Here is a 26,884-nt window from a genome sequence, read left to right as displayed (position 1 = left end):
ACACTTTGGCGGGGTATTAATAATACAGCTATCATAACGCGAAACGAGAGTAAAGAGAGTAAAAAACAAGAACGTCCCTTGGCTGAACCCTCTCAGACAAGGATGAGTGTCAGCTGGTTAGATTCTGACAGCTGGAAGGGTGGACAGGCTATCGCGTTACTGGGTGGTAATTAAAATGCAGTCAAATGATGGATGATTCGTTACATCAAGTGTTTTTGTTTTGTTCCTTTTTTAATATCGTATCTTTCTAATGATTGGACGGCTTTTATTTTTTTTTTTCTTGACATCAATGCTGTTTTTTAGTGCATGAAATAAATCCATTTCTCAAGAGGATGATTATTAGGAAGAAAAAAAATGGTTGGAGGATTTCTAGCTTTTTTGTCTGTAGAAAATTAAAATAAGAAGCAAATGTATGATTAAAAATTTCTTGACGAGTCACGACGAATCGTTTGCACTCATGGAACATAAAAACTTTCAAGTGTCATTTGCATCTGTTGCCTATGATTGGAATAGAAAAAATGCACAAATTCATTATGTTTGTTCATTCTTTTCCTTTGCTTTTGCAACTGAAACTATAGAGTGACAGGAATTATTTTTTGTAATTAAAAATACGTGGCATAATTGCATGTCATCTGTCTATATTAAGAAGCGCCTGTCGATATGCAATAAAAATATTAATCAACACATTTTATGCATACATTTAGGCGCTGGCAACCGAATTTTATATCTACTTATTTCAATACATGGATTTTATGGTACATTATGGTAAACTGTGGTAAATACTAAACATTTCAAATACAATAAAAAGGCTAATCCATCACTGTATCTCTAGTTTAATCTCGCAAGAAAGAATTACGATGCCTCTCAATGACTCAGTGCATCCATATGTTCATTTATCATATTTTTCTGCAATTCCTCCTCTACGCACCCTAGCTGTTCGGTATATGAACCATAAAATAACCTCAAAATGAAACATTACCTTCCAGCACTTTATCCTCCTCACGTACCCATACGCATTAAAACGCACTTTAGGCCAAGACTCATTATGCATTCGCACTTCGTCGAATGTGAAGAAGTTCTTCAAATTTTAAGATCACAAAACCCACACTCACCGCAGCCACAATCAAACCCATTTCACCTGCATCGGAATGTTAAACAAATTGTTTGACGCTTCATAAAAATGCTCATCATATCCTTATCGCTCCCGCCCCTCCGGGAAACGCTCTCAGAAAAAAAGCGAGAAACTTTGGAGCAATATAACCATTTCTACCGGAAATGAATGCATCCCACCTAGTGTTACAATTTGTATCTCCGGATTATAAGACCTTAGTACTGCCGGTAGCTGGGGTTAGGAAAACAGCTTAAACGGGCGCTGAAACCATCCCTCACATCACAACCCTCATCATTGCCATCATAATCTTAAGAATCCTTGGTTTTGTTTGCCAAAAGGTTTCCGGGTACTTCCTCGTTTTCCTTCCTTCTTTGATTCGCACCTAGCACATGCAACACTTCCGAGCTTGCTTTCTTTTACGATCTACCGACGGGAGCGGTCGAATGGATGGAATGGAGACCATTCCTGTCTCATTTAACACTCTTCTTTATTGTGCCCACAACCAGGGCTGGGGTGGGTGGGATTTTTATTTTCACCACCTACTGAAACACACACACACAAGTGAAAACATACTCTGGGAGATTGTAAAAAAGATGTATGAGGGATTAAAGATAACACCTTCCGGGGAAGGTTGGTGGTGATATGCCCCAGCTCTCTCACACACACATACGCGCGTGACAGCGATACGGGTTACCTTTTGGCGAGGGAAACCACGAGGCAGAGGAAATTCAGTTAAGTAGCAGTCAAAACAAATCCACAATGTTGCTCTTCATTTTAATGCTTCCCTGAGCAATTCGCGTTTCACCTCTTTCTCTCTCCCTGTCTCCCTCTTCCCCGTCGTTGATGTTTGCCTCATCCAGTACGCGAAATAAAGGTCCCGAAAAATTGCGCCGCTAACTGGCACTCCGTGGATGGGCGGTTTTTACGAGGATCATATAAATCCTTTATTTTAACACATTCCCTCACACTCGCAGATTTTTTTGTGGGTCTATTTTTTTCGGTAGGTGGGATGGGTGTAGCCTTGGAGGCTTGTAGCACACCTTCACCACAATACAAACAACCAGGGCGCGTTTAATGTGTGCAATGAGTGCACACATTACGATCCAGCGAGTACAGACACTGTTGTGAGTGGTGGCTTTCCTTTTTGCTTCCGCTTTGCTTTATTTTATGCTGTTTTTTACCTTTATTTTCTCTCACTCTTGTCAATATCATTCATCGTAAGTGTACCGATGATGATGGTCACTCGTGGGAGAAATGTTTCAATTTAACAGCAAACACTGACACCGCGTACTCGATGACCCCTGTTTTTAGTGCACCGAAAACGCTGATGGAAAACAGAAAACCATCATTAAACGTGTCCCGCCGGGCCACAACCGTAACGGCCACCTGTACCGAATTCTCACCGGAGCCGCAGCACGGATCTATGGAGACGCAACAAGCGGCTTAAGCCGATCCTCCGGCCTGCCTACCCGGAAACCGGAAAGACAGCAATGTCCTTAACGATGTCCTTTTTTTGTGCGTAGCTTAAGCAAAGAGATAAAACGAGAACACATAAAGAACGGTGCGATCCTTTCCTAGAGGCTTGAGAAAGGGCACGCTACACACTCATAAACTGTCATAGTCAACAAGCACTTAATAAGGAATCATTTTGTTTCGACCCCATGTTCCCGAATCTCTTTCTCTTCTAAGATGAATCTTTCCACGGTCCCCCAAAAAGGTTCTCATGGGATGTGACAGAACCTGCAAGACCCGTAAGCACCCTGGCTCCTGTTTGCTTGATAAGAACAAGCATCAAGCGACAGAAAGAGAGAGAGAGAGGGAGAGTGGGAGATGAAAAATGGGTTTTTCACCGGTACCATACCGAAGCAAAGCACAAGACGAAAGGCGTTGGAAATTGGAAATTCGCGTCCCTGCGTAGAAGATGAAGCGTAGAAGGTCTGGCGGGCATTATACTTTCAAATTTTATACCCTGTTCCCTGTTGCACTCCCTCTCCCAACATAACGGTGGAAAGGTATATCCTTCCCGGTTTCCTCAATACATTACTCACGCACGCGGATCGACCAACCGAGTCCTCTTGTGGGCCCCATCAAGGAATGGTCTGTTGTTCTTGCCGCCGCTACCAAATACCATTATCCATCTTACGCTCGGTGCTCTAAAGCGTAATCTTTCACTCACCTGGAACGGAAGGAAAAGAAAGAAAAAAAAGAAGCATGAAATCCACCGTTCGACTCGTTGCTACTCGTTGACATTGCCGTCCGCTTTAATCCAGTGCGTCTTTGCGTTCGATTCGTGCGTGTAAGCACACTCAGCGCACCCAAAGTTAAAGCGTGCGAAACACCTTAAAGCTTTTCCCAATAATTCACCTTGCACGTTAAACCTTTACCGTTTGCTGCCGCACAGTTACAAATTCACCTGCCCGTTTTGTTTTGCCCAGTACCGTGCCCGTCGGCGACGAGCCGCAAACCCCGTGTGTGCGGCTCGTTGCTAACGCGCTAGACGAAAGAGAGGGCTCACCCCGTTCGCCCGCGCCGAAAAACAAGCCCGTAAATAAGAATATTAAAGCACAACGGCACAAAACGTGCACATTTTTATCGTGGGACATATTTTGTACTACCGGCATGGCTGAAATGGCATACTATACTCAGGGTTTTCGTCGTCGTCGTCGTCGTTGTCGTTTTCTGCGTCTCGCGTGTGGTTGGCATTTCGCTCGCGCGCCCGTTGCGGAATAGCTGTTGCAGTAAGTGGAATAACATGCGGATCCATAAGGATTGTTCTAGCCATGGCACACGCGGAGGGGGGCGGGGGAACGGGGGTGTGCGCATCCTTTACTCGATGTGTCCCACATTAGAATAAAATATGATCGTGGCGGAACGCTCACAAGAGCTTTACGGCCCAACACGAAAAACATCCACACGGTGAGGGAGAGGGAAATGAATTGCCATCGCTAGCGAAACGTCGGCCTGTACCACTCACCACGCCCCATGCGCACCGCTGCTTCAGCATTTTGGTCGGGTGCCATTTCCGGTGTGCGACACCTGCACACCTGTTTGGACTGCTGTAAGCAAGTCGTTGCTTTGGGTACGAAAGACAGCAGCGCTTTTTTTATTTCATTTTTTCGGAAAAGCAAAAACACCTTGTCAGAGAAATGTCGCAATAACAGAACGATTGTACAATCCCACCCCACTTCACACACACACACAGAGTTACTCAGAAGAAGCATTTCTAATAACCCTTGCAAGCAACCGACTTGCCTGGCGAAGGGATAAAATGGAAATGTTCCGCCTGTTTGGACACTTTCGCCATGCCCACGTGCCTCGCTCTGCTTTGCCGCTTTACGTATGTAAATGTGTATGTGAGTATGTGTGTGTGTTTTTAATGATTTCCAACGTGTAAAGTATGTTATTTGGGTGCTCAAATTTATATCCACCCGATTCCGGCCACCACCGACGCTCCCGTAGTTAGCGACAGCGTTCGAGCGAAAACGCGCCTAAATGTAGGCAAAGCCCACAGGCACCATTTCGCCGCGCTAAAGTTTTCATTCTGTCCTTTCCGAAAAATCACAAGTCAAGTGGCCCCAAACCAAAACCGGACATCCGGTTCACGTTTCGAGGGATAATGCAGGGGTCGGTGCAAGGAGGGGGACAGCGACGCCAGTTGGCGTGCTTGGCGTCAATGTACCCGTAGTGCTACCGGAAGCGAGGGCCGGGCCCTATCAAGCGGAGCCAAAAGGAGCCCTAAAATATGACGCCACACCAACTGGGAAAGGGTGTAGTTGGGAGGGATTAGGCCTTCTTAAAAATTCACATAAAAACCCTGCACTTTCCTTTGCGAACGCTCGAAGTGTGTGATACGGGGACCGGTCTGGCTATTGCTCTATTAGAAGTGAATGTTTGTTTTTGAAGTGACGCGAAGAAGGAGAATTAAGATTGTGTGTATGTGTGCCTTTCGTTTTATCAGCTCCCATCTACATGCACTACAAACTGATTGTGGTTCACACTTTGCTTCTGCGTTGAAAGCAAACATAAAGCTAACCAAATTAAAGAGGCGGATAACATGCAATGTACCAGCCGCGGGTCCCAATCCATCATGGTTCTAGCAAGTTTGTATGGCCTTTTTGCCCTTTTGCACGGGATGAATGAGCTCAAGTGCGACAGAAATTAATTGATTGCCTGGTGCGTGAAGTACCTGACGCCTCGCGGCCATGTGCGATGCTTTGATGTCGCTCAAATCGCCACGCTGTTCGAGGATAAGCCTTCGCCACCTATCAACCGGTTGGACTGCCCGTTGGTAACCGATACCGGAATCGATTGTAATGGACGACAGGGAAAAACAAACATACATTCGTTCCAAAAAAAAAGGGGGAAAAGAAGATGTTTCTGCCAACCACCAAATAAACATCCATTCTCACTCGCACACACACGCTTCAGGCATGTGTACCTTGTTGGCCGGTGGTGCGGTGTGCCTTCATGTGTGATCATAATTTTTCCGCTCCGTCACACCGTTGCCGGGGAGAGCAGGATTTTTCATGTTTTGCTGTTCCATGTTTGGTCAAGGTGCCGCCCGCACGCTCACAATTTCACCGCTTCAGCACGCACGCGAACTTTACAGCGATGCTGCGAAACGAGCACCACAAAACCGCCCGAAAGTATGCTCGGACAATCGGGCCGGCCTTGTGCGGCAAAAGCAAAAAAAAAGGCCAAACGAAATCCAACGAGACGCCGTTTGAAAGCGTTTCCGGTCGGTACCTCCCGACAGGTCTCGGTCCCGGACACGACCAGCTGCCGGAAGAGATACTTCCGGAAAAAACCTGTGAGCAGCGCTTTCCACCATTACCACCAGCACCACCGCAAAACCTGTGGTTCGTGGGTCGTGGGACCTCCCTCCTTTTTCTGGTGCCTTTTCGTTGTACCAAAAATTAAAGGAGAAAAGGTATAATACCTGGTCCGCTTGTTTTCGCTTTGTTTTTCACCGTAACAAACGTTTCCAGTTGAACGTCATCATTCCGGTTTGCCCCTTTGCTCGTCCTCACAGCGCCTTCGCTTCACGAACTAGAGCTACGGGTTGTAGCAAACGGTGGCAACGGCAGTTAACTTGTTGGAAGTTTTCCTAGCTGGCCCCGTTTTTTTTCTCTCTCTCTCTCTCTGCCATTTCTGCCACGGTTTCGGACTCATTCGAGCGGGAGACTTTTGCATCTTTCCTCACCTGCCGCCTCACCGAGCGTCGAGGTTACGGCTCAGTGCTTTTGACCACTGCGAGGAATGAGCAAACTTTTTCCACCGCACCGAAGGGATGAATCCTTTTTGCGCCCACCCTTTCGCTCTCGCTTATCTCGTTCGGTTGCCCAAACTGGCCCCGGCGATGGCTGCATTGTTCGATTCTCACCTCCAAACGGTTCCGCGGTTTGTACACACACACACGTACATTCGCGAACAGCCAAACGGATCCAATGTCTGTTCCGGCAGGCTTGCCCTTCCCTTGCGGAAGCGCCCCAAAAGCTGGGTACAGGTTATTTTTACTTTATTTTCAACAATAACAGAAAACAAAAAGCCCTTCCACTCGGGTTCCGTCCGAGCCACAGGTTTCGCTATTTCCGACATCCGAGTCCAAGGCGACAGTGGCGCAAGCAGTGGGAGATGGGAACCCACCCAAAAAAAGCAGGGATGAAAAACATAAAGGACATGAACAGTCACACATACACAAAACCCCAAAATGGTTCAGCTTTGTTGTGGTCTTATTGAGCATACATTTTGATTAATGTGTTGGACTGGAAATGGTTCAGTTTGCACCATTGTTTTTGATGGTGGTGAGGGAAGAGACGTTCCGGACGCTGGACGGGAAAGGTCAGCAGGCGCGAGCGCGCGAGACACACTCCACCGGACCGAGATGAAAACTGTCCGAGAACGGTTGAACGCGCTCGGGTGCCCGCGCGTCGTGACGTTTGAGGCCGCACCATTGTTTCACGCCTTCGTACAAGGGTTCGTCTTCTGTCTCACTGTGTCTTTTTGTTGTAGTGGGCCCCGTGCTGGTTTTGGTAGTGGAAATGAAATTTTTATTCATCATTGTATCGTTGTGATGCTTTCCTGTGGCCAACTTTTCCATGAGCATCCCTGGAGCTGGAGCGAAACACTGTCCATTCCGTGTCCTATTTCTGTATGTGTGAATGTGTGTGTGTGTGTGTGAGTGTGTGTTGGCCATACACTCTCTTATGAACCAATTGCGCAAAACAAAGACTAAATGATGGCATTGTGCACCGTGACAGCCGCTGGCGAGGAAATGAAAATGGAAAATAAAGGATGACAGATTGATTCACAAATGCTTCGTTTAGTTTCAATTAAAAACCAGATGACTTCCTCCTGAGCAAAGATAGGATCTACTTTTCCTATTTTCCTGTATTAAAAACTATTAACGAACGAACAAACTAAAGCAAATACCTATTTAAGCATACTAGCACTGCTTGACGATTTTTAATAAACTTCAAAAATGTAATGTTCGTCGCTTGCCTGTCCCACATCAACGCCGCGCGTTCGACACAGATCATTAGAGGAAAATTGCTTTCCTTTCTAATTTTCTAACGAGAGCTACCGCAACCGAGCGGAAGGTTCAAAGTTTTACCCAGTTGATGAAACCATTCCTGGAAGGAGCAAGCGAGAACAGTTTCAAACCCAACAACAGCTCAACCTCCAGTCTTTGGCCCCTTACCGACAGCCTAAAGGCTTTCAACTTTGCAATCCCGATTAGACACGATTCCAAGACGCAATCATGCATACACACACACACACACACACACACACACACACACACACACACACACACACACACACACATATGTATCGCTTCCCCCAGCACCTTTTGCCAAAACACCTCAACTAAAACGGAGACAGTTGCGTGTCGTTACGCGTTACAAAATATTCCCGCACTTCCCTGCTAAGCCCTGCATTAACCAACATTTGCTGTTCTTACCCAAAAACGGGAAGACACCGGAACGAATGCGGAGCGCCCGTGCAAGGCTCGGGTATGACGCTCCGGAAAAAGGGCGGAGGTCATTGGGACAAGGCTATGGGGCGCTCCGTGCACGCCTCAAATTAACAAATGACTTTCCACTCATCCAATTAAAAACATCAATACGACGCCAGCGTATCTTAATAACGGCAGCAAAAAAGGGTTTCTTGCCGGCATGTGTAGGAAGCCACCCGGGCAAAAGCCGCCCGTGCCGGTGACCCTCTCAAGAAAGTCAAATCAACAACCTTAACCCTCTGGTCTTTGCTGGAGGTTGCTTTTCGTTTCCCTCACGGGTGAAAAGATAAACTACTGCGCTACGCGCTCTTTTTATCCCACACAGTCTCAACCAACCAGCCAGCCAGCTATTTTTGGCTGCAGAAATCCTTTCGCCGAAAAACTCTCCGCCCCGCCGGCGAACGGACGACCAATGTCAAGCGACCAAGGCACCTCGTCAACTATTCTCAATCAACGAATATTTTCCGGCTCGTAATTTTCACTGTCAAAGCCTATCGTCCGAGCGAATCTACCTCCCGGTTAGATAAAGCCTCAGGGTTGCTCCCTTTACCCGGGGCCTGTTTGGATTTCAGGCCGGGCCTGGGTGATCTACCGGTGCCAAACCCTAGGGCGCTGCTTCAGTGGCCTGCACCGTTGATTGGCAAGCGAGGAGTGGAAAAGTTATTTGATTAAAAATTCTTTCCCACACTGCCGCTGTGTTTGGCTTGTCTGTGTGTGTATTAGGACGAAAAATATCTTTACCATAGTGTGAGGACTTAAAGACACGCCGTTCAAGCGTTGAAGGGTTTATGAGACAAGCAAACAAAAAAAGTAAGCAAAAGAATAACATTTTGAATTTTTGTTGCTTCTGTTTAAATTCTAAACAAATCGTTTTGCAAGCCGAACGGTACCCTCTTAAGCAGGCTTTGCTTATAGTAATACACATTGCCTACATTTAGGCTGACAGCAAGCACGAGTTCGCTCGAGCGTTTACCATTTACCCCGTTTTACACACGACACGCTTTGTGAGCGATAATTTTTGCTCAATAATTCGTCGAACCATTTACAAATCATAGCCACTGGCAAACGGCGTGGGCAGGTTGCAGGGATTGAGCCTGCAGAAAAATCCCGATACACGTAAATATTTCCCTCGATGCTCCGAAAACACCATCCACGCATCGCCAGTCTCCAGTCTCGCGGCATTCCCTCAACCTTTGCTCTTAATTAAATTTTACACCAACACTTCACGGAGGGAGGACATGATCCCCCCTTCCCCCCATCCCTCATGTCTACCCCGACTCCACCCCCTCATGAACCTGTTGCCACGCGCTGTTAATTAGTGCCAAATTTAATTTCAATCGCTTCTCGGTATATGGTGCCCGCACCCTCCAGCTGTAGCCGCTGTTTTGCGTGGGCATATTAAATTTTTCATTCAACCTGCTCGCTTCTCAAACACCGTGGTCGGTGCGAATCGCGGTACCACGATACAGATCAAAAGTATCCGACTGCCAGGCAGTATCGCTGAATGTAATCAATTTTAGACTCCCTTCCCGTCCTCCGAGCGGTACACTGGAAAGCGCTTCGGGGACGTGTCTTTGCTTCCGTGACCAGCGCAGGCAGTCGCGACTCGTTTTAATGCCACCTGCCGTCCTGAATCCCACGGCACGTTCGTTACGGCAAAAAGAACTGTTCCATTACTGTAAAGCTCTCGAGTGTGTGTGTACGTTTGCGTTTTTTTTGCTTTCTTTTTCCCAGGCACTCGTGTACACCCGTGTGCTCTTGTTAGGCCGGTTTTCATTTCACGGAAGAAAGATATAGATGACACCGGGGCGAAGCTCATTCAATTTCCAATCTATTAGCAGATTGTTTTTCAATCCTTTCACGCTCTCTTTCTCTCTCTCACACACACACGTACAGAGGAGAATCATCATCCTGCTTGATACACCACCTCGGGCCAGTAAAGCCCACGACATCGAGTCCTACCCGGTAAATCCCAGTGCCTCGTTCTCGTGTGTGTATGCATGAGCAACGGACTGCGTGTGGGTGAGCGCTCCCTACCGATGCGAATTTAAATTATTAACACGAATAATAGATCAAAGAGATCTTTCAACTCTTCTCCAGGTGTATAGCACCGTTGGCAAAGGCGGGAAATCTGTGGAGGAAATGCGCAATCCGAACCCGGTTGGAACTGTTGATTAGAACCGGCATGCCTTGCACATTGAAGCTAAAAAAAAAGAAAAGGTACAAACGAAGCTGCTCTTTTCCGTGCCTTTGATTCTTCGGGCACGACTGCTGTTGGGGTGTTCGGGGTGCGTTTTAGGGTGATTGAAATTTGAGTTTAACGATAGCCAGTAGCAGCAACAGCAACTGTCAACTGAGAGGAAAAAAAACTATTCCCAATTTCTGTATCACACCTCACACGGTGGTAGGGACAGGCAATGAACTCTCTTCGTCTTCGGGACTTTCGGGGCTCTTCCGATTGCTTGGGGAAACATAGAGTATCGCTTTCGCTAATGAGATTGGAATTGTCATCAAGCACAAGAGGGTGTTAAAAGGAAGCCAAGGAATGGGACACCCCTCAGCTGAGGTTGGCTCAGCTCGTGGTGGCAAGAAAAAGGCCTACGGAAGCCGGCACACAAATAACAATCAAATAACGTGCGAACGTGCGGCAGCAAACCGTGTCGATGCAAAGAGCAGGAAGGCGGAATTTCCGAATCTTCGGCATCAAATCACGGGACAGTTGTCGATTTGAAGTGCAGTCACGCACACGGCTAGCGTTCTTTTATCTTCCGGATTTGCGTTGGAGGTTTTTTTGTTGTTTTTTTTTTCAGCTCTCCAAATTGCATCCCAAACTCCCAAGTTGCAGGCTTCCTCAGCCGGTTTAATCCTTCTGAAGCTATGGCTCACGCTGCCAAAGGGAAAGGGGAGTTTTTGGTCCGTACGATAATTAAAACGGAATCTTTAATCAACGTAAAACATGCAGGCACGTAGCAAATCGTGTAAATCGAATGATTTCGATGAGGGCGCCGTTTGTTTTTGTTGTGCAAATGGAGGCCTAGCGTTTTGAGGCAAACTTTTGCCGAGCGGGACGAGGTAACTAATTAGCAGTAAGGGGAATCGAATGCAGCTACTGGAATCAATTCATTCTTTTGTTAATTTTCTACTGAATTCTAGTAGTTTTAAAATCATTTGAAACAGAAACGGTTTCCGGCTGCATTCCTGCAGACAATAATTTTTAATTATTTTAATTAATTTGTCCACCGTAAAGGGTGAATTGATTCTTAAGGAAACAGTTTCATTTGTCCTTCTTTGACCCTTCCCAACCCCATTGCTGGGGTATTATGTGAGCATCAACTTAAAACTGTGCTGTAATCGTTAGTACCGCTCCAGTCCCGCTTTCAACCATATGAGCCTAAAAGTATGCAATCGCATCAGCATCATACCCCGATATCAAAAAAAAAACACCAAACCAAACCCCAACCAAGTAAGCCATTGCTGTCGACACAAGTGCGTCGTAAAAAGGCACACAAAAACTCACCACCGCAACAGCAATAAATTCGTCTTTGCCTGCCTTTGCATGCATGCAGCAGTTGCGATAAAATTTTATGAATTTTTAATGATTCGCAAAACTAAAATTACGGTACCCGGCCGAATGGGTCGGCCGGTCCGATATCACCAAATCCAACCGCCCACCATGGTTGAGTTTGGTCGTGTGGGCAGGCCCAAGCCCCACCCCCGGCAGCAGCTTAGTGTGAAATGTGTTTTCTTGCCCCGGGTGTTTTGCCCTGGGCCCTGGGCCGAAAGTTTGTGGCGTCCAAACTTTGCGCTGCGCTTGTCCCGTCCCGGCTGGGATCTCCCAGAATCGGAATGTCGGACGAACAAATGGCTGGTAGAGGCGGGCTATCGGCCACCTACATGACGATTTGTGCCGTCCCCTCGCCGTACCGGGAGGGAGGTATTAATCCTCATAAGAAGCTTAAATTATTCGATGTGGGGCCTGGATGCGGCCGTAAGTGTCGGGAAGAGTGTCAACCCCGGTTCCTGGTGTGATTGCACCAGGGACCCTCCGTGCCCGCCCATGACACAAAGGCGACAAAAGGTGGCGCGGTAAAACTTCGGCAAGCCCACCAGTCCGGTCGCCCCCGCTCGCATGATAGTTACATGTTTGAGGGGTAAAGTAAAGTAAAGTGAAGTAAAAAAAAAAAGATTAGAATCCCTGCACACGATCCGAACACACGGACTTTGCACACCCCGGGCTACGAAAGCAGTGTCAACGCTGTGCCAACATTTCACGCATTTTCACTTTACATTCGGTGGTTGCATCAAATTGACGTATAAAATCCCTTTTGTTGAGCACCAAAAGGCAACAAAATTACGCGACTTTTCACTTGTTGGGCTCATGTGTTTGTGTGGCCATACCTTCGGTCTGCTTTGTCCTCACCTTTGCCATTTGGGTATAGATTTTGGGCAAACAACACACTCACAGCACAAGAGATAGAGGAATTACGGTTATATCAGTGCTCCTGCCACCGATCTTAAAGAGCTTCACCGCTTTGGGATTGAGAAACACAGCGCACAAGCGTACCAGGACCACCATTCTGGTTTGTCCACCGGGGCTTTCGGGCCCTTGTCGCAGCTCCCCTCCCCCTCCCCTTCCAACCCCGCCCAGGGCAAAGTGACGCAAGTGACGGGATTTATGGTTATGGTTATGGCCAACTGCTTTTTATCGCACGTTCTTTATCTTTGGGGAAAACCCTTTTTTACTCCTTCCTTTTCCCCCAGGCCGACTGACCCGCTTTAGGGAGCCCTCTGTTGCGTTTGGATCGATTATTTTCGTCACCAAAAAAAAAAAAAAAAAGACAACAGGACAATGCAGGCAACAGTGGCTCCCCCCAATTCTCTTTCCCGGGAGCTGTAAACGGGAAAGGCGGACGGTGAAAAAGCGACAATTCTTAGTTTTGGTCCGGAGACTTCCTTCCTGCACAGCACTTTCACTGTTGCGCTGCGGCAAACAGGGCGCACAGAAGCGGGTATACGGACAGGAAGGTTTCTGCTTGCCTTCTACTGGCTTGACCAAAACTCTAATGACAGGAGCTGCTGAAGTTGAAACTCCACGAAACACTAGTAGAGGCCGGATTGAACGATTTCTTTTTTGTTTTTTTCATCGGTTCAGTTTTTTAAGGTGTTCCGCTCGAGTTGTTCCATACATCCTTCTGCCCTTCGCCCACTTTCCAGCAGTACCTTCACTGAAACGGGTTGACATTTCCGGGTGCTGGCCTTCCGGGCGCAACAGGGAACGTGAGTGAAATAGATGATGGTCATGATTGTTTTCCCTTCCGTCTCGGGTCTCGGTGATATTTATCATTCCGGATATAAGGGGAAAAAGCAAGCAGCAACAAAAAGCGTACCCGGGTCCTGGACCGAATCCCGGAATGCCTCATTAAATTAGCTCCATTGTAAAACTGTCAATGAAATAATACGGTCCTCTTGACTTTAAATCAAAATTAGATTGCCCGCCCCGAGCGGTTGGATTGGAGATGAAAATACATTCATTTATATTACGTTTTTCTTATACGAAAACATTGTGTAGAATAAGTAAAAGCATTTCAACCTCCACTGTAATGGAGGCTTCACGGGGCTGGAGGATTAAATTTCTAGCAACATTCCCCTTGCATGGCCGCACGCATGGCTTTTTACGGTCAATTTTTACTCCACTTTGTCCCTGCCAACAACAACAACAATGGTTGTGGAATGTTCTGACACAAACACACACCGAAATACAACAAAACTCCTTCTCTTTTTATTCAGTTTTGTCATTCAAACCCCAACGAAGGGACAACATTCTACCAGCTACCTTTTGCACGGCAATCCTCTCAGTACAGCTACATCAAAACCCAACAACACAACACGCACACACACACACACTAAACCCAACTCGCCCACAACGGGCAAACGGACGCACGCCAGGAGAGATTTACCGATTGTGGAATTATTTATAGCATAAATTATCTTGTCCGAACGGTTTGTTCCGGTCGTGCCGGCGGATTCGTACTGGCGGATCCGGATCTGATTTTGTTAACGATGCCACTCTCGTGCCGGCAGTGCTTCTCCAGTACCCCGGGAAAGGCCCGAAACGTAAAAAAAAGTAAATGGAAATGAGCCGCCCGGTCCAACATGGAGACGTTTTCTTTTTTCTCTCTCCACTCCATCCCATTTCCTTTGGTCCGCGAATACTCGGATCAGCGACAACGACACACACACACACACACACACGGATGCTGATTCTTTTCCGATGCCGTGGCGAGGGATTTGTACGAGCCGAAGCGCACGAAGAAATAAATCATGAAGCCAAAAACGCGAAACACTGCAACCCCGGGGACAAAAGTGTGTCCAGAAGGGGAGGGATGTGCGAGGTCCGTTTTTGTGTCCGTGGACCAGCTACGACAGCAATAATCATCGTAATAATACATGAATGCAGCCAGCAATCCTAACGCGAGCGTGGACCTGTGCTAACGAGAGACAAATAGCCAGGACGAGGGATGGGTGGGTTGGCAATATGTATGGAGAGAAAGAAAAAAGCATATCCTCCCGGTCAGTACAACAACAACATCAGCGTTTTGTATGTCTAGGGGTTCCATCACCCTACGCCATGTCCTTTTTTTCCACGCATGAAGGATCGCTTTATTGGTTCGGCAACCATCCAGCAACCTTCGCTTGTGTAAGAGGAAAAGCGACAATGCGAGAAAGGGAGAAAGAGAGCATATTCCACACGGACGATCCCACCCCCCAATCGAGGGCCATCTCCGATGCTTGTACGTGAAAATTAAATTAAAATTAACTAAAGCAGACAAATTTCGCAACGCCACAGTTCGGGTGAACCCGGACCAACCCAACCTGCCCACCCAGCACTGTGGCTGTGACGAACGGACACAGACAGCTCCGGTTGGGCAGGTAAACATCCCGACCGTACCATCCACCATCCTTCATCTGCAATCCACTTCCAGGCGATGAAATCAATGAAAATGCCGCTCCGATCCGAGTTGCCCGAGAGGACATTGGACGGGTAAAAAGGATGCAAATTTCCATTCCAGAAAGCAACAAAAAAAACATACCTCCTCCAGCGAGGGATGGTAACCTTTCGATGTTCGACACCGTAAACCCACCGAGCAGGGAGGAGGTTTGTTGGATTGTTGATAAAAAATGCAAAGTCCTCCGCAATCGAACCAGACACACGGGGACACTATCCCGCTCTTTCGATGGGGTTTACTTTCACCTTCAAGCCGAGGGGACGAGAACGTGCAACAAAAAAAACAGACGGAAGCAACATGTACTGGCCAAATTGAACATTCGATACCGGACCGTGCACACCTGGGCAGCGCCGTCATCGATTCGGGACTCATCGCGCGCGCCGAGCGCGAACGTAAATCGATTTAATAACGAGCGAAGAATGAATTCTGCATGGACATGTACAGCGCGGGCAGGGCGCTCGTATAAATAATCAAACATGCCACGCCGGTCCAGTTTGGCGGGCTTTTTTGCCTTCCTTCCTCGTTTGCACAGTGCACCTTATCACTGTCCACTGTAGTGGTGTCTATTTTCACTCAGGATGCGCTTTCAAAATGGATACAATTTGGCACGCAAATCGTCCGCAGCGTTATCGGTTTCCGTGCCCGCGACAACGGACGCACACCGAACGCTACTAGTAATTATAAACAACCCACAGGGGCAACAGGGTGGTCTTATACCGTCGCCCAGCGGTTGTTGTAGGCTGATTGAATGTGTGGCATTTCGGTCGCACTTTTAGTCGCTGCTTTCGTCTTTCGTTTCATTTGCCACCGCACGGCTAATGAGTGCCAAGCACACCGGCTCGGGAGCGTTCTGCGCTGCAATGTTCGATTAATAATTTATTGCCTATTGGATGGCAATAATTACCGATCATGACCCCGCGCATTCATGAGTGAGCTGCGAAAGCAATCGTTTGCTTGTAGAATCTGTACGCTTCCGGTCGTGCGAGGCCACTGGTAAGTGTTATTGATTGCAAAAACGATGTTTGAATTGATTTGCTGGATATGTTGGAAGAAAGACAACATTTTGCATTTTGTTTTAAACTTTATCTCTGGCCCAACTATTGCTAACGGGACTTTACTATGCGAAGTTATGTTAAACACAAGCAATAAGCAAGTGTGCTGCATACCTTTAGGCGTTTTTCTCCAGTGAACCGAGCTAAATTCAAAAAGTTACCCAATACAAACAATAATAAATTTTCGCCATGACATTTCAATCCAAAGCCATTTCAATCAATTTTCCATTTGAAAAGACAGATAATGTGTACAAATATTGTCAACTACTACAACAAAATAAATTCAATAGATGGCGCCTAAATGTATGCAATGGACTTTACATTATTTCGCTAAAAGACATCAATTCTTCTATCGTAACATACGATTAGAGAAGTTTGTTTGTTTTACAATATTTATTCACATTTATAGAATAAATACACAATACTCACAATCGCTCAAACAACACTTCAGTTTTGAGCTACTCCACTCACCATTTGAAAACTTTGTCTAAACACACAGCACAAATTGACCAATTAGCATTTTCCAGCACTTAGCGACACGGGTCAATATTTTAGTGCGACATGCTTCCCACAAAACTGTTGCGTCCCTGAACCGGCCCGATCAATTGCATCATCTTAAAACATTCTTGGCACGGCGCACCATGGCTTAAAATAAAAACCGTGCCATCGGCCGTTCGATAACGAATCGATTATGCAACGAGGGAAACTGGCAACCTGTGCAGCGTCCGCAGGGACCGAACCCAACCCCAGCAACAGCAGCTGAAGCAGAGGTTATCGTTTGTCAATTTCCGCGATTAAATAAAAACCGTAGCCGATGCAGCAGACACACGCCATGGCCGAACCGTTTGTACATAATTTCTCCCACCGCACAGCACCGATAGGGGCCAGTTCGTTCGTGTGAAGAATGTAAGCCGCATGGAATCGATTTATTCGAAACCGATCGATTGGCATAAGCACGGTATTTTTGCTGTTTTCCATACACCACAGACAGCGGCAAGAATCAGATAAGTACCTTAAGCGTAACAGTATAAAAAACAAAACGGGATGTTATTTTTTAAAGCTTTTTCATGCAATCATGGGTTGCTTTTTTTACTGCTCCTTTCCTGTTTTTATTTCCTTTTTGTTCTCCTTTTGTGTGGGAAATGATTGTCATTATCCAGACGCACACATTACGGTCATTAAATCAACTGTGGCAGCCGTGTCCATAATGCTTGCCCGCGGGAAGACGTCCTACAAAGCGTCCTACTTTTTTACAATACCACTGAACTCCCATGCTGAACGGTGAAGAGTGGGAAAATTGATCCTTTTCCGCCGGCATCGCCACCATGGCCGAGCTCGAGGCCAAAAGGAAAAGCTCGATTGAAAGGCAAACGCGCGCGCTCACGGAAAACAACAGAACCAGAAACCATAAATTCATCCACGTCCGTTAATCCGTCATCTCCGTCTCCGACACTTTACACTTCACCATTCCATTGAACGAGAAGTGGCCTTCACAAAGGCGAGAGTGAGAGAGAGAGAGAGAGAGAGTGTGATTGTGTGTGTGTGTGGGAGAGACCAAGCATCGCCATAAGAATGCAGATTTTCCGACTTTCCGTTCGAGTGATTTTCCACACTCCGAGACAACTGCAGCACTTCGCCCATCGTCACGCGTCGTCGTCGAGTGAGCGCCAATCGTAAAATCGCTGCATTATGCCCACCCACAATGCACGGCATGATGGCATGAGAGGCAAAAGACGCAAAAAAGAGGAAGCTAAATGGCACCAAACACTGCACTGCAAATGACTGCCGAACGTCAATCGGTGGAAAATCATTGGAAAATAGCGGTCCGATGCGAATGGAACACACCGAAGCGAGCGAGCGAGTGCGATAAATCGCATCAGCGTGAAATGAATCTGGAAAACAGACGCGTCCCCTTCCATTTCTGGCGAACGCTCGGTGGCGAAGACATGGGGTGGGCGAGCTGGTTGGGTGTAAATTTATTTGGATTTCGGTTCGATTTGCATATTTTATGCATTGATAAGTGGAACAAGGCAGCGCGATCGGATGGGCGAATATGAAATTGATTTTTGCTCGCTGCGATTGGGAATGCCGTCGCCGCATTCGACGCACCCGTGGTAGAGGGTGAGGGTGGTGGAAAAATTCTGTTTTTATTGATTTTTTAATCCATCCTGCTGCACCCATGATACTTTGCCCTTCCTTCTAGCGACTGCTTGCTGTGACAGGGGCAACATAATCGGTGCAAACGGGAAAAGTGTTTGCTGTTTTAACGTACCGGAGCCTTCTTTTTTGTGTTATTTTTTACACCCCGATTGCGGGACAACTTTCACTCGCTATCGATTACGCTTTTGCCCGCTGTCAGATAATTGTTTTCATTCAATATTTTTCCACACCTCGCTCCGCTCACAGCTCCGAGCGAGTGAGTGTGTAATTTATGAGCCGAAAAGCTGCATTGTCATTGCCGTACAAGCGAAAGCGCCTAACGGTATGCAATCCGCCTTTCCGTAGTGGATTTTGCGTGTCCATTAGCTGCTGGAGCACGCCGAAACGCACATCGATTTGCCATAAAACTCCATTAAAACCTTTTTGGTGCCCAATTTTGAAACACCAATTTACTGCCCTCTGTTCAGCGCTCTTTCGTCCCTACAAACATTAACGAATATAAGGTCCATCCCGTACTGATTACCGGAGCAGATATCGGCACAAAATCGTGCGCCGCACCGCCATGTCCAACTGTCACGTATGACTGCGGATGCACGTCGCACCATAATTTGCTGCCAATGTAGTTTCGCCCGTTAGCCCAGCGAGAGCACGCAAAAATGTTTTCCCTCCAGTTTAAATGTGCGTTTGCTTTTCGGCTGTCCGTAATTCCGTTCTGAAAGCCAACGAGAAACGTCAACTTCTACCCCCAGAAGTCCCATGTGTACGCTTTCGAAAAGAAAGTGGAAATCTTTCCAAACAACAAACCAACAAAAAACCAAAACCTTCTCGAAAACGGGAAAACATCTTGCGAGGTGCGATACAGTCGCACACTACTTTTCACAAAATCACGAAACCTTCCGACCGATGTCTATGGTTTCTATGGTTCTAAAAATCGCAACAGCTAATGTGATGGTAGTTTGAGTAGTTTCCACAAACAGCCAACATCTCCCGTCCACTACGACAGCGAGCGAAAGGCAGACCGGCCACTGTGCGGAAAGGGAAATAGAGGAAACGGGACCCGTGGCCGAAGGTGAGCATGGGGCGGGTGCACTCTCGAATCGCCCAAACCATTGGGGAGACCTGTTATATGGGTCCCTTAATAGACATAAAGTCGCCAGAATGTATAACAAGATGACGCAAACATAATTGGATATTTGATACCGTTTTCGTTCGGCCGGCCGACGCCCGCCGCCCGTCCACCGGTCAGTTTGAATGACCTCCCCCACCAGAAAGTTGGCGAAAGGTCTGCTGACGAGCGGTGTAGGAGAATACACTCCTGGAATGAAGTAGAAGCAGCAGCAGCAGTAGCAGTAGCATCACATTCAATTCACATTCTCGCCCAATGTAGACGGAAGACGGAACAACAGAGCCGGAGCGCTCGTTCCTACTTAATACTATTCGGTGCCCATTAGCAGCAACGGCCGGAATAACAATAAAAGCAGTCAACGCTCCCAGGCTCCCCTTCCAATGCCTTTTTAGCTTCCTGCCTCTTGGAACGACCCTTGGAATGCCGCAGTGTTGCCTTCCATTTCCCGCCACCGCCACCGAACCGAGAACGCAAACTTTTGCAACACCGAAAGCCGAATGAACTGAACCTTTCAACTTCATTTGACTCGGTCCATCGCAGTGGGGGCAGCGCACCACTGCCGATTGCGAATTTCCAATTTTCCATAAAAAGAAAACTCCGCCACTCTTTTCTCCGTTCCATGTCCGGTTTCAATGGAGGCGATGGAAGGTCCCAGGGCCAGGTTTGTTTGGGGAATATCTTCTACCAGTTGTTCCACCTTCAAAGCAACAACATCACGTCGTCAGTGGCGACTTTCTCTCTCTCTCGCGCCATCCAAACCCCAGCGGCCAGTGGATGCTTGGGAATCAAGGGGGAAGCAACAACAATAACAAAAAAAAAACAAACGCGCTCGGACTGCCCTTTAAGCATGCAGCACCGAAAGCAAACCCGTGCCAGGCCCCTAATCCCGACGGGCGTAAAGCTGCAGCACGGAGACGCGCGGATGCTTTTAAATTCTGCCGCCGCTGCTTTATTTCCCGTTTTTATTGCCACCTAGCCGGGCGAACGCCGACGGGTCTTTCGGCACATCCAGAAGATGTGCGTTTCGCCGCTTTTTTGGTGAGGAGGCGTTGGGGAAGCAAAATAAATGTTAGCTTTTCTGTCCCCCTCCGCGGTCTCTGCCACTTTCACGCCTGCCTGGCTTGTTTTGGTGCCTGCCCCGGTTTTGTACCAGCTCGCAGCAGGGGACAGAAGTGCGTGTTAATGAAAATGAGCCACCAGGATGATTTCACGACTGCCCTTTCGGGCCATTTTCGCTGTGTTCTCTTTTTCAGCTTTCCGCCTGAGCGTTTGGAAGGAAGTTGGACTAGAAAATATCAAACCCAGCCCCATTTCGGGTCAGCTCCTTCGGTCAGCTCCCGTGGGATGATGCAACAAAAATTGAGGACAACCCCTCCCCCCCCCCCCCCCAAGGACCGTTCACGGGGCGAAATGGCACATGGCTTTGATTTTGATTATGTTTACGGTTCGGAAATGGCATCTTTCCCCCGGCATCGATCGCATTCCCGAGGTCAGTCAATGGAGGTTTTTGTGTGTTGTTGTTGCTTTTTTATTAGACTCTTGGGTGTAACCGAAACCGGATGAGGCACCACATAAAACGGGGAGTGTTAAAATTGATGCTTTGGTTCATTGAGCACGATTGGAAATCGATATCCGGAGCCGTGAATAAAGAAATAATTGCCACTGGACAAGACCCTTGGACCTTCCCATTGTTGTTGCTGGGAGGATTAAGAAAAATTGAAGCATTTCACCTTTAAAATTAATTCTGACATATCGCGTCCTGTGCACAAAACGCTCTAATTCTTCCCTTTTTTCGTGTCACGCACGAACATTCAACGAACAAAACGAAAGAACAAAAAACCTCTTTAGCCATTCCTCTAATCAAACATTTGTAATCCCCCTTAATCCCCAACCGGAAACACTATCGCAGTGCACACTTAACGTTTGCTTGTACTGCCATGCCTCTGGCTTCCCTCCCAGACAACCACGTTTGTTCCACGCTCACGCAATCCGACCGTGGCGCACGAAACAAAACGCCGCATTAGCATTGTAATGCGTATCACTTTAACCATCAACAGCAGATTACAGAGAGTTAGAATTATGTTAGAACCGCCTGCGTGCCGGCCCCTAATGCCCAACCTCCCAGAAGTGCGAGAAGAAGTGGGCGCTGCTGTGGGGAGAGCTTTTTCCTGCCAGCAAAGGATACACGGTCTCCAGTTACCATTCACGGCACGTGCACCTTGCAGTTCGTGCCAACCGAACAACGACACCTAACAACACGTCCAGTCCTTGTTGTCGTCGCTGCCCATTAGCTAATCCCAATTAAACGGTGAGCTGCGCGAGTGAGTTGACTCGCCTGTCACGAGAGCGTATTCACACGCACGCACGCACGATAACGGTAACGAGAAGAAAGGCACAACAACGAACTTACCGTTGTACAGGATGGTCGACTCGCGCGTTGCCGCTTCCGGCGAGTGGGGCGGCGGGCTCGGTGCCGTTGCACCGGCCGTCGGTGAGGAGGGACCCCAACAGGTGGCCACGGTGCTGCCGGTGGACTTGCTGCTGGCTGCCGTGGCCGTCGCTGCCGCCGGCGAATCGCCCACCACGTCGATCTCTTCGTCCTCCTCGACGATTTCACTCGCTGCCGGCGGCTGACCGCACTCAGGCGCCATCGTGGAAGGAGAGCTGGATGTGCTGCTGGCATCACTACTGTTATTGCTACTACTGCTGCTACCGGCACCACTTGCACTACTACTACTGCTGCCACTACTGCTTCGGTCCACCGTCGCGGGTGAAGATGTTGTCGTCGTGTGAGAGCTGCCCGCGGTTGGGACCGTGTCCAGCTGCTCCTGCTCGCCGGTCGGTTGCTCCTCTGCCCGGTCCGGCCACGGGTAGGCTTTCCATTTTTTCGCCATCAAACAGCGGGGCATTTTGAGAGTGGGGTGTCTTTCTTTGTTTGCGGGTGTCAATGAAGAATGTGGACGAAAACTAACCGCGAGCTCCAAACTCGTGCTCGCGCTACCCCGAAATAATGGTATCCTGTTGAGAACTCGGGACTGATGAGGATTTTGTCGTTCAGGTACTTCTAAATACTGGCCTGCAAATGCAGCAAGTGCATCGCTCGGTGCACTCCTCACGGTTGAACCATCCGTGCCATGGCGAGCTAGCGATTGTTTCGATTCTTCCTTATCGCAATCAATACTACTGGTTGCATTCGAGGTAAATACTCGCCGCCACTCACAGAGCTTGGAGCAGGATCGACTTTCAGCACGATATATCACCACTTGGTATGTTCAGCAACTGTTGATTCTTCCCCGCGTTTCGATCCTTGTTAAGGTGAAGCGCCCGGAGTGGCACCCGCACGAACCGGATACGTGAAAGGCTACCGCACAGTTTTATATCCGCCCTGGCTCAGGACGTGCTGGGACTGCTCCGGGAGGTGGATTCTCCCGTGGGGGAATTCCGGTGCTACGCTGACGCCTCTGAAGGCACACGGCCAGCAGCAGAAGAATGGAATAAATTTTACGCCAGAACGTGACACAGATACGAAAGCACTTTGCACGACCGGGAGTGGCGCAACGAAGGGAGCGCAGTATTATTCAGCACCGGAACCAGTTTAAGACCGAGCACGTGCACTGCGGATGAGTATGAAGAATTGTGCAGTCCTTTTTTTGGGGGATGGTGGGACAGTTTTTTTCTTTCGTTTTCGCTACACACGTCACACCAACACGGAGCTGCGAATGTTTGCGTTAGAAGACGGACGCGTAAAACGGTACACAACGGCACAGAGAGTGGCGAGATTCGAACGAGGTTAGTCCATCAAGCGGAAGATGCCCGACAAAATCAACCGAAACAGGCCGGAAACAGACTTACACTAACACATAACCCGACACATCGAAGCTGGTGGCACTGGGGCCGGCGCCATACCGCTTCATCCAAGCCGCAGCACTTGGTGGTGGTGGTGATGGAGGATGCCACTGCCCGGGCAGCACCTACCGGACACCGGCCGACCGGAGCCCGATTCGTTCGTTTGCATCGAAAATCGATCGCACAGCCTACTTGCCGTGGCAACCTGGCTCCTGCTGCGGTTGCTATTGCTTTGACAGCTTTATTGCTTCACTTCCTATTGCTTTTCGGTTTGCCGCTCGTTTGGCGAGCAGTGGAAATAATATTGGACTTTACTTTCTTCTGCAATGCTGCGTCTTAATCCGATGTTGTTTTTTCGTTGTTGTTGTTGCTGCATCTAGAGGGAACAGCGGTAGTCGCTGCTCGGACAGGTTGCTGCAGCTTACAACTTCAGAGTACCAGTTCAGGATAGACGAAACGGTTTGCCAGCGAAACGGCAACAGACTTGTAGAGATAAGCACAGACAGCTTTACGGTAGAGAGTTCGTCGTTTCGGTCGTTCTGAGCGGAGGTGTGTTACAGCAGTACAGGCTCAGAGGAGCAGAAGCGGTACGACACAGTTCATCAGCCTCGTCAACTGCACGGTACAGGCAGAGATCCGAGACAGTCCCCGAGACAGAGTTGGAGGGAAAGAGAGACAGTAGAACGACCGATAGTGTAAGGACGAACCGAAGGGCGTTATCCTAGTTCATGGTGGCGTTTTGAGCGGGGGGCCGTTTATGCCCTTTCTAGCTGCTCGTTACAGCAGCCGCAGCACCCCGCACCATTGCACGGTGGATGCGACGAAACATTGAATCCCAATCACTGTGGGACAAGACCAGGCACACAATACACACCAAAACTGCACTCAAAAACTCATCCGAAACACCGACGAACTAAAGGTGGTTAAACCGAAACGACACCAAACACGCGACAGCGTCCCGCACAGTTGCTAGCGCTCATTGCCTCAAGCCGATCGTTTGGTTGGCCACTACTAGAACTTGCCCTGCCACTTCTTCTTTCAGCATTGAATTCACAGATTCACGGTGCACTGTACGCGGCAGTACGGGCTTAGTATATCGATCAGCACCGATTTTCACTAAACTTCCACCGATAGGCTTTATTTATCTGCTCTTTTTGCACACTTTTACACGCTTTGGTTTGCAACAATCGAATAGATGAAAGCGTTGACAGACGACAGAGAAACACTAACCGAGCGAAAGTAAACACTTATACTCACACACACACACAAACACTCACGCGCCGTACAGCAGACACTACTAGCACGTGACAGATGATGGTGACGCTTTGGGTTTTCAGTTTGTTTTGTCGGTGAGTGTGGAAAGAGCCGCGCACTAGGTAGTAGACCCCGGGGGAAAAGGAAATGGCGGGCCGACACCGAAGTCCAGGTAGGTTAGGTATGGGATGGAAGTGTACACAAAAAGACAGGAAAACAGGTTGATACAATAGAGAGACGATACGAGAGACAGAAAAAAGTATCGGCACGACAACCGCACTGTACGAACCGTCGAGGGCGTTTGAATCCTGGCCGGCGCCGTCCGGTTGCATTTATGAAACCGAACATTCGGCAGGCCCGAAGCCCGAACGGTGCCCGACCCAGGCGGGCAATATCCTGCCGCGGTTGGTTCGGGTTGCCTTCGGTCGGGTTTTGGATTTTACAGGGTTCGATGTGTGTGTGTGCCCGAACACACGCAACAACGGGGGAAGTAGGGTTCGTGCTCGCAAACAAGCTGCAGTCACCCGTACGGCAACAGCCAGCGGAGAGTTGTATGCAAGTTGCACAAGTTCGCGTCAGCAACACGTTGGCTTACCAACAACACACACACACTCTAACAACAAAGTGAAACCGAAACCATGCAACAAATGACACTCTGGCAACAGAATCCTTACAAAATCCTGTCGGCAACGCTCTGTGCGTGTGCGTTGTTGGTTCGGGGCACGTTGGTTCGGTTCGATTTTCCCCTTCACGAAGCCACACAAACACACACACACACAAACATATGCGTATGCCGAAGTACGAACTGGCCACCCTATATGTCCCTGTTGCCCGGTGTAGTTTATGCATTATGCTTCAGTGGTTTCTTTCATTTCCTTTCCCTGTTGCGACAGCAGCGTCCGTGCCTCGACTGTCTCATTCTCGCGCGCTCTGGTCGGGCCGCCTTGCTTCCGGCTGACGTGTGCCAGCGTACGCGAGCCTGCTTTGTTGATATCTTATTTCTAGGCTGCGTGCATCCTTTTCCATCCCTTTTCAATGTTTTGTTTCCATACAAGAACCGAGCATTGAATTCTGTTCTATCGTGCTTCTGTTTCAACCAACATGTTTCGTATCTTTCCGTTGCTTTCACTCGACACCGGGCTTATGAATGAAATTTATGCTGCAATCTTTCTAGTTACACTGGTTCTTCTCACTCGGTTTGCTAGTTGGCGAAGAAGTGAGCGCATGGTTTTCTCACTAGCTCACATGCTTCTCACGCGAACGCTTTGGTGTAATTTGCCACCATGTTGCACAACATCTAACGTTATCAACGCGTTTAAAGTTTTGGCACGTGCTTAATGTTTCGAATTCATACTTTTTGTCCATATTTCTTTCCCATCGTATTCAAACAATATTTCTCAAATGAAGTTCTTAGTTTCTATGTTGATTTCTATACTGAACATATTTTGACGAGAATGGTTCGTCAACCAACGAAATCGGTTAGAGGACCAGACCAGAACAAGTTTACGATTCTTTCGAACCACGGTACAAATTCTAGAACAATTCCATATACAATATCATTTCCAAGATCAGAATGAATTCTGTAACAGTTCCATGACTGGGTTGACGGTATAAGTGCGTAATCGGTTTCAGGGCCGTTAAGGGCTGGTGATTGGTTCCAGGATCGATTTGGAATTTGCATTTGCATCCAGGACCGGTATTGGTTTGCGATCGTTTTCCATGTCTGGTGTATATTTCCTATCAGTTCCAAGACACCCAGATATATTTCCCCCAGATATATACACCCAGATAGTGTGCACTTTCGGTAATGGATCAATAAGAGGTCCAAAATAAGTTCATAAACTTGAAAGGGTTTTTGAGCATTTTATTTTGAGCATACCTTGGAGTTCAAAGTAATCTAGAAAATGTTTTACGTAGCTGGGTAAGGGGGTCAAATTGACTAATAAAAGCATGAAACTAACTAAAAAATCATGTATTTCTATGAACCATGTATAATAGTATACATGTATTTCTATGTTGTACATATGTTTCTATTTCTATGTTCTATGTAAATGCTTATTTCTGGAAATCATGTAAATTTTTTTGGGATGGTAGTGTTTTTTTTATTACATGTAATTATTTGTGAATATGATAATATGTCAACGACAAGTAGACCTGGTTGATGTTCAAAATTATTAACCATCATTGTTATCCGTTAATTAATCGATATCTTAAATAAGCACTACAAACCCTATACGTTCCAATTAAAGGTATCAGTCCTTATTCAATGTTTCAAATAGGTTGAGCCCTTCAAATGTAGTACTGATAAGTTTA

General features: G+C 47.7%; 1 protein-coding gene across 1 annotated transcript in view; it reads right to left on the bottom strand.

Annotated features, from left to right (window-relative positions):
- Positions 1-24,862, bottom strand: part of LOC121591581 (transcription factor btd-like) — a 75,046-nt gene extending 50,184 nt beyond the window's left edge. Inside the window, exon 1 of the mRNA XM_041912274.1 lies at positions 21,882-24,862. Within this exon, the coding sequence (XP_041768208.1) occupies positions 21,882-22,380 (499 nt within the window). The 5' untranslated portion in view covers positions 22,381-24,862. The remainder of the gene's footprint in view (positions 1-21,881) is intronic.
- Positions 24,863-26,884: the final 2,022 nt, after the last annotated feature.

Source organism: Anopheles merus, chromosome 2L (genome assembly GCF_017562075.2).
Source record: "Anopheles merus strain MAF chromosome 2L, AmerM5.1, whole genome shotgun sequence".
In the NCBI taxonomy this organism is placed as follows: Eukaryota; Metazoa; Arthropoda; class Insecta; order Diptera; family Culicidae; genus Anopheles; species Anopheles merus.
Note: the sequence above shows the minus strand (reverse complement) of the source record. Positions and strands in the feature narration are given on the sequence as shown.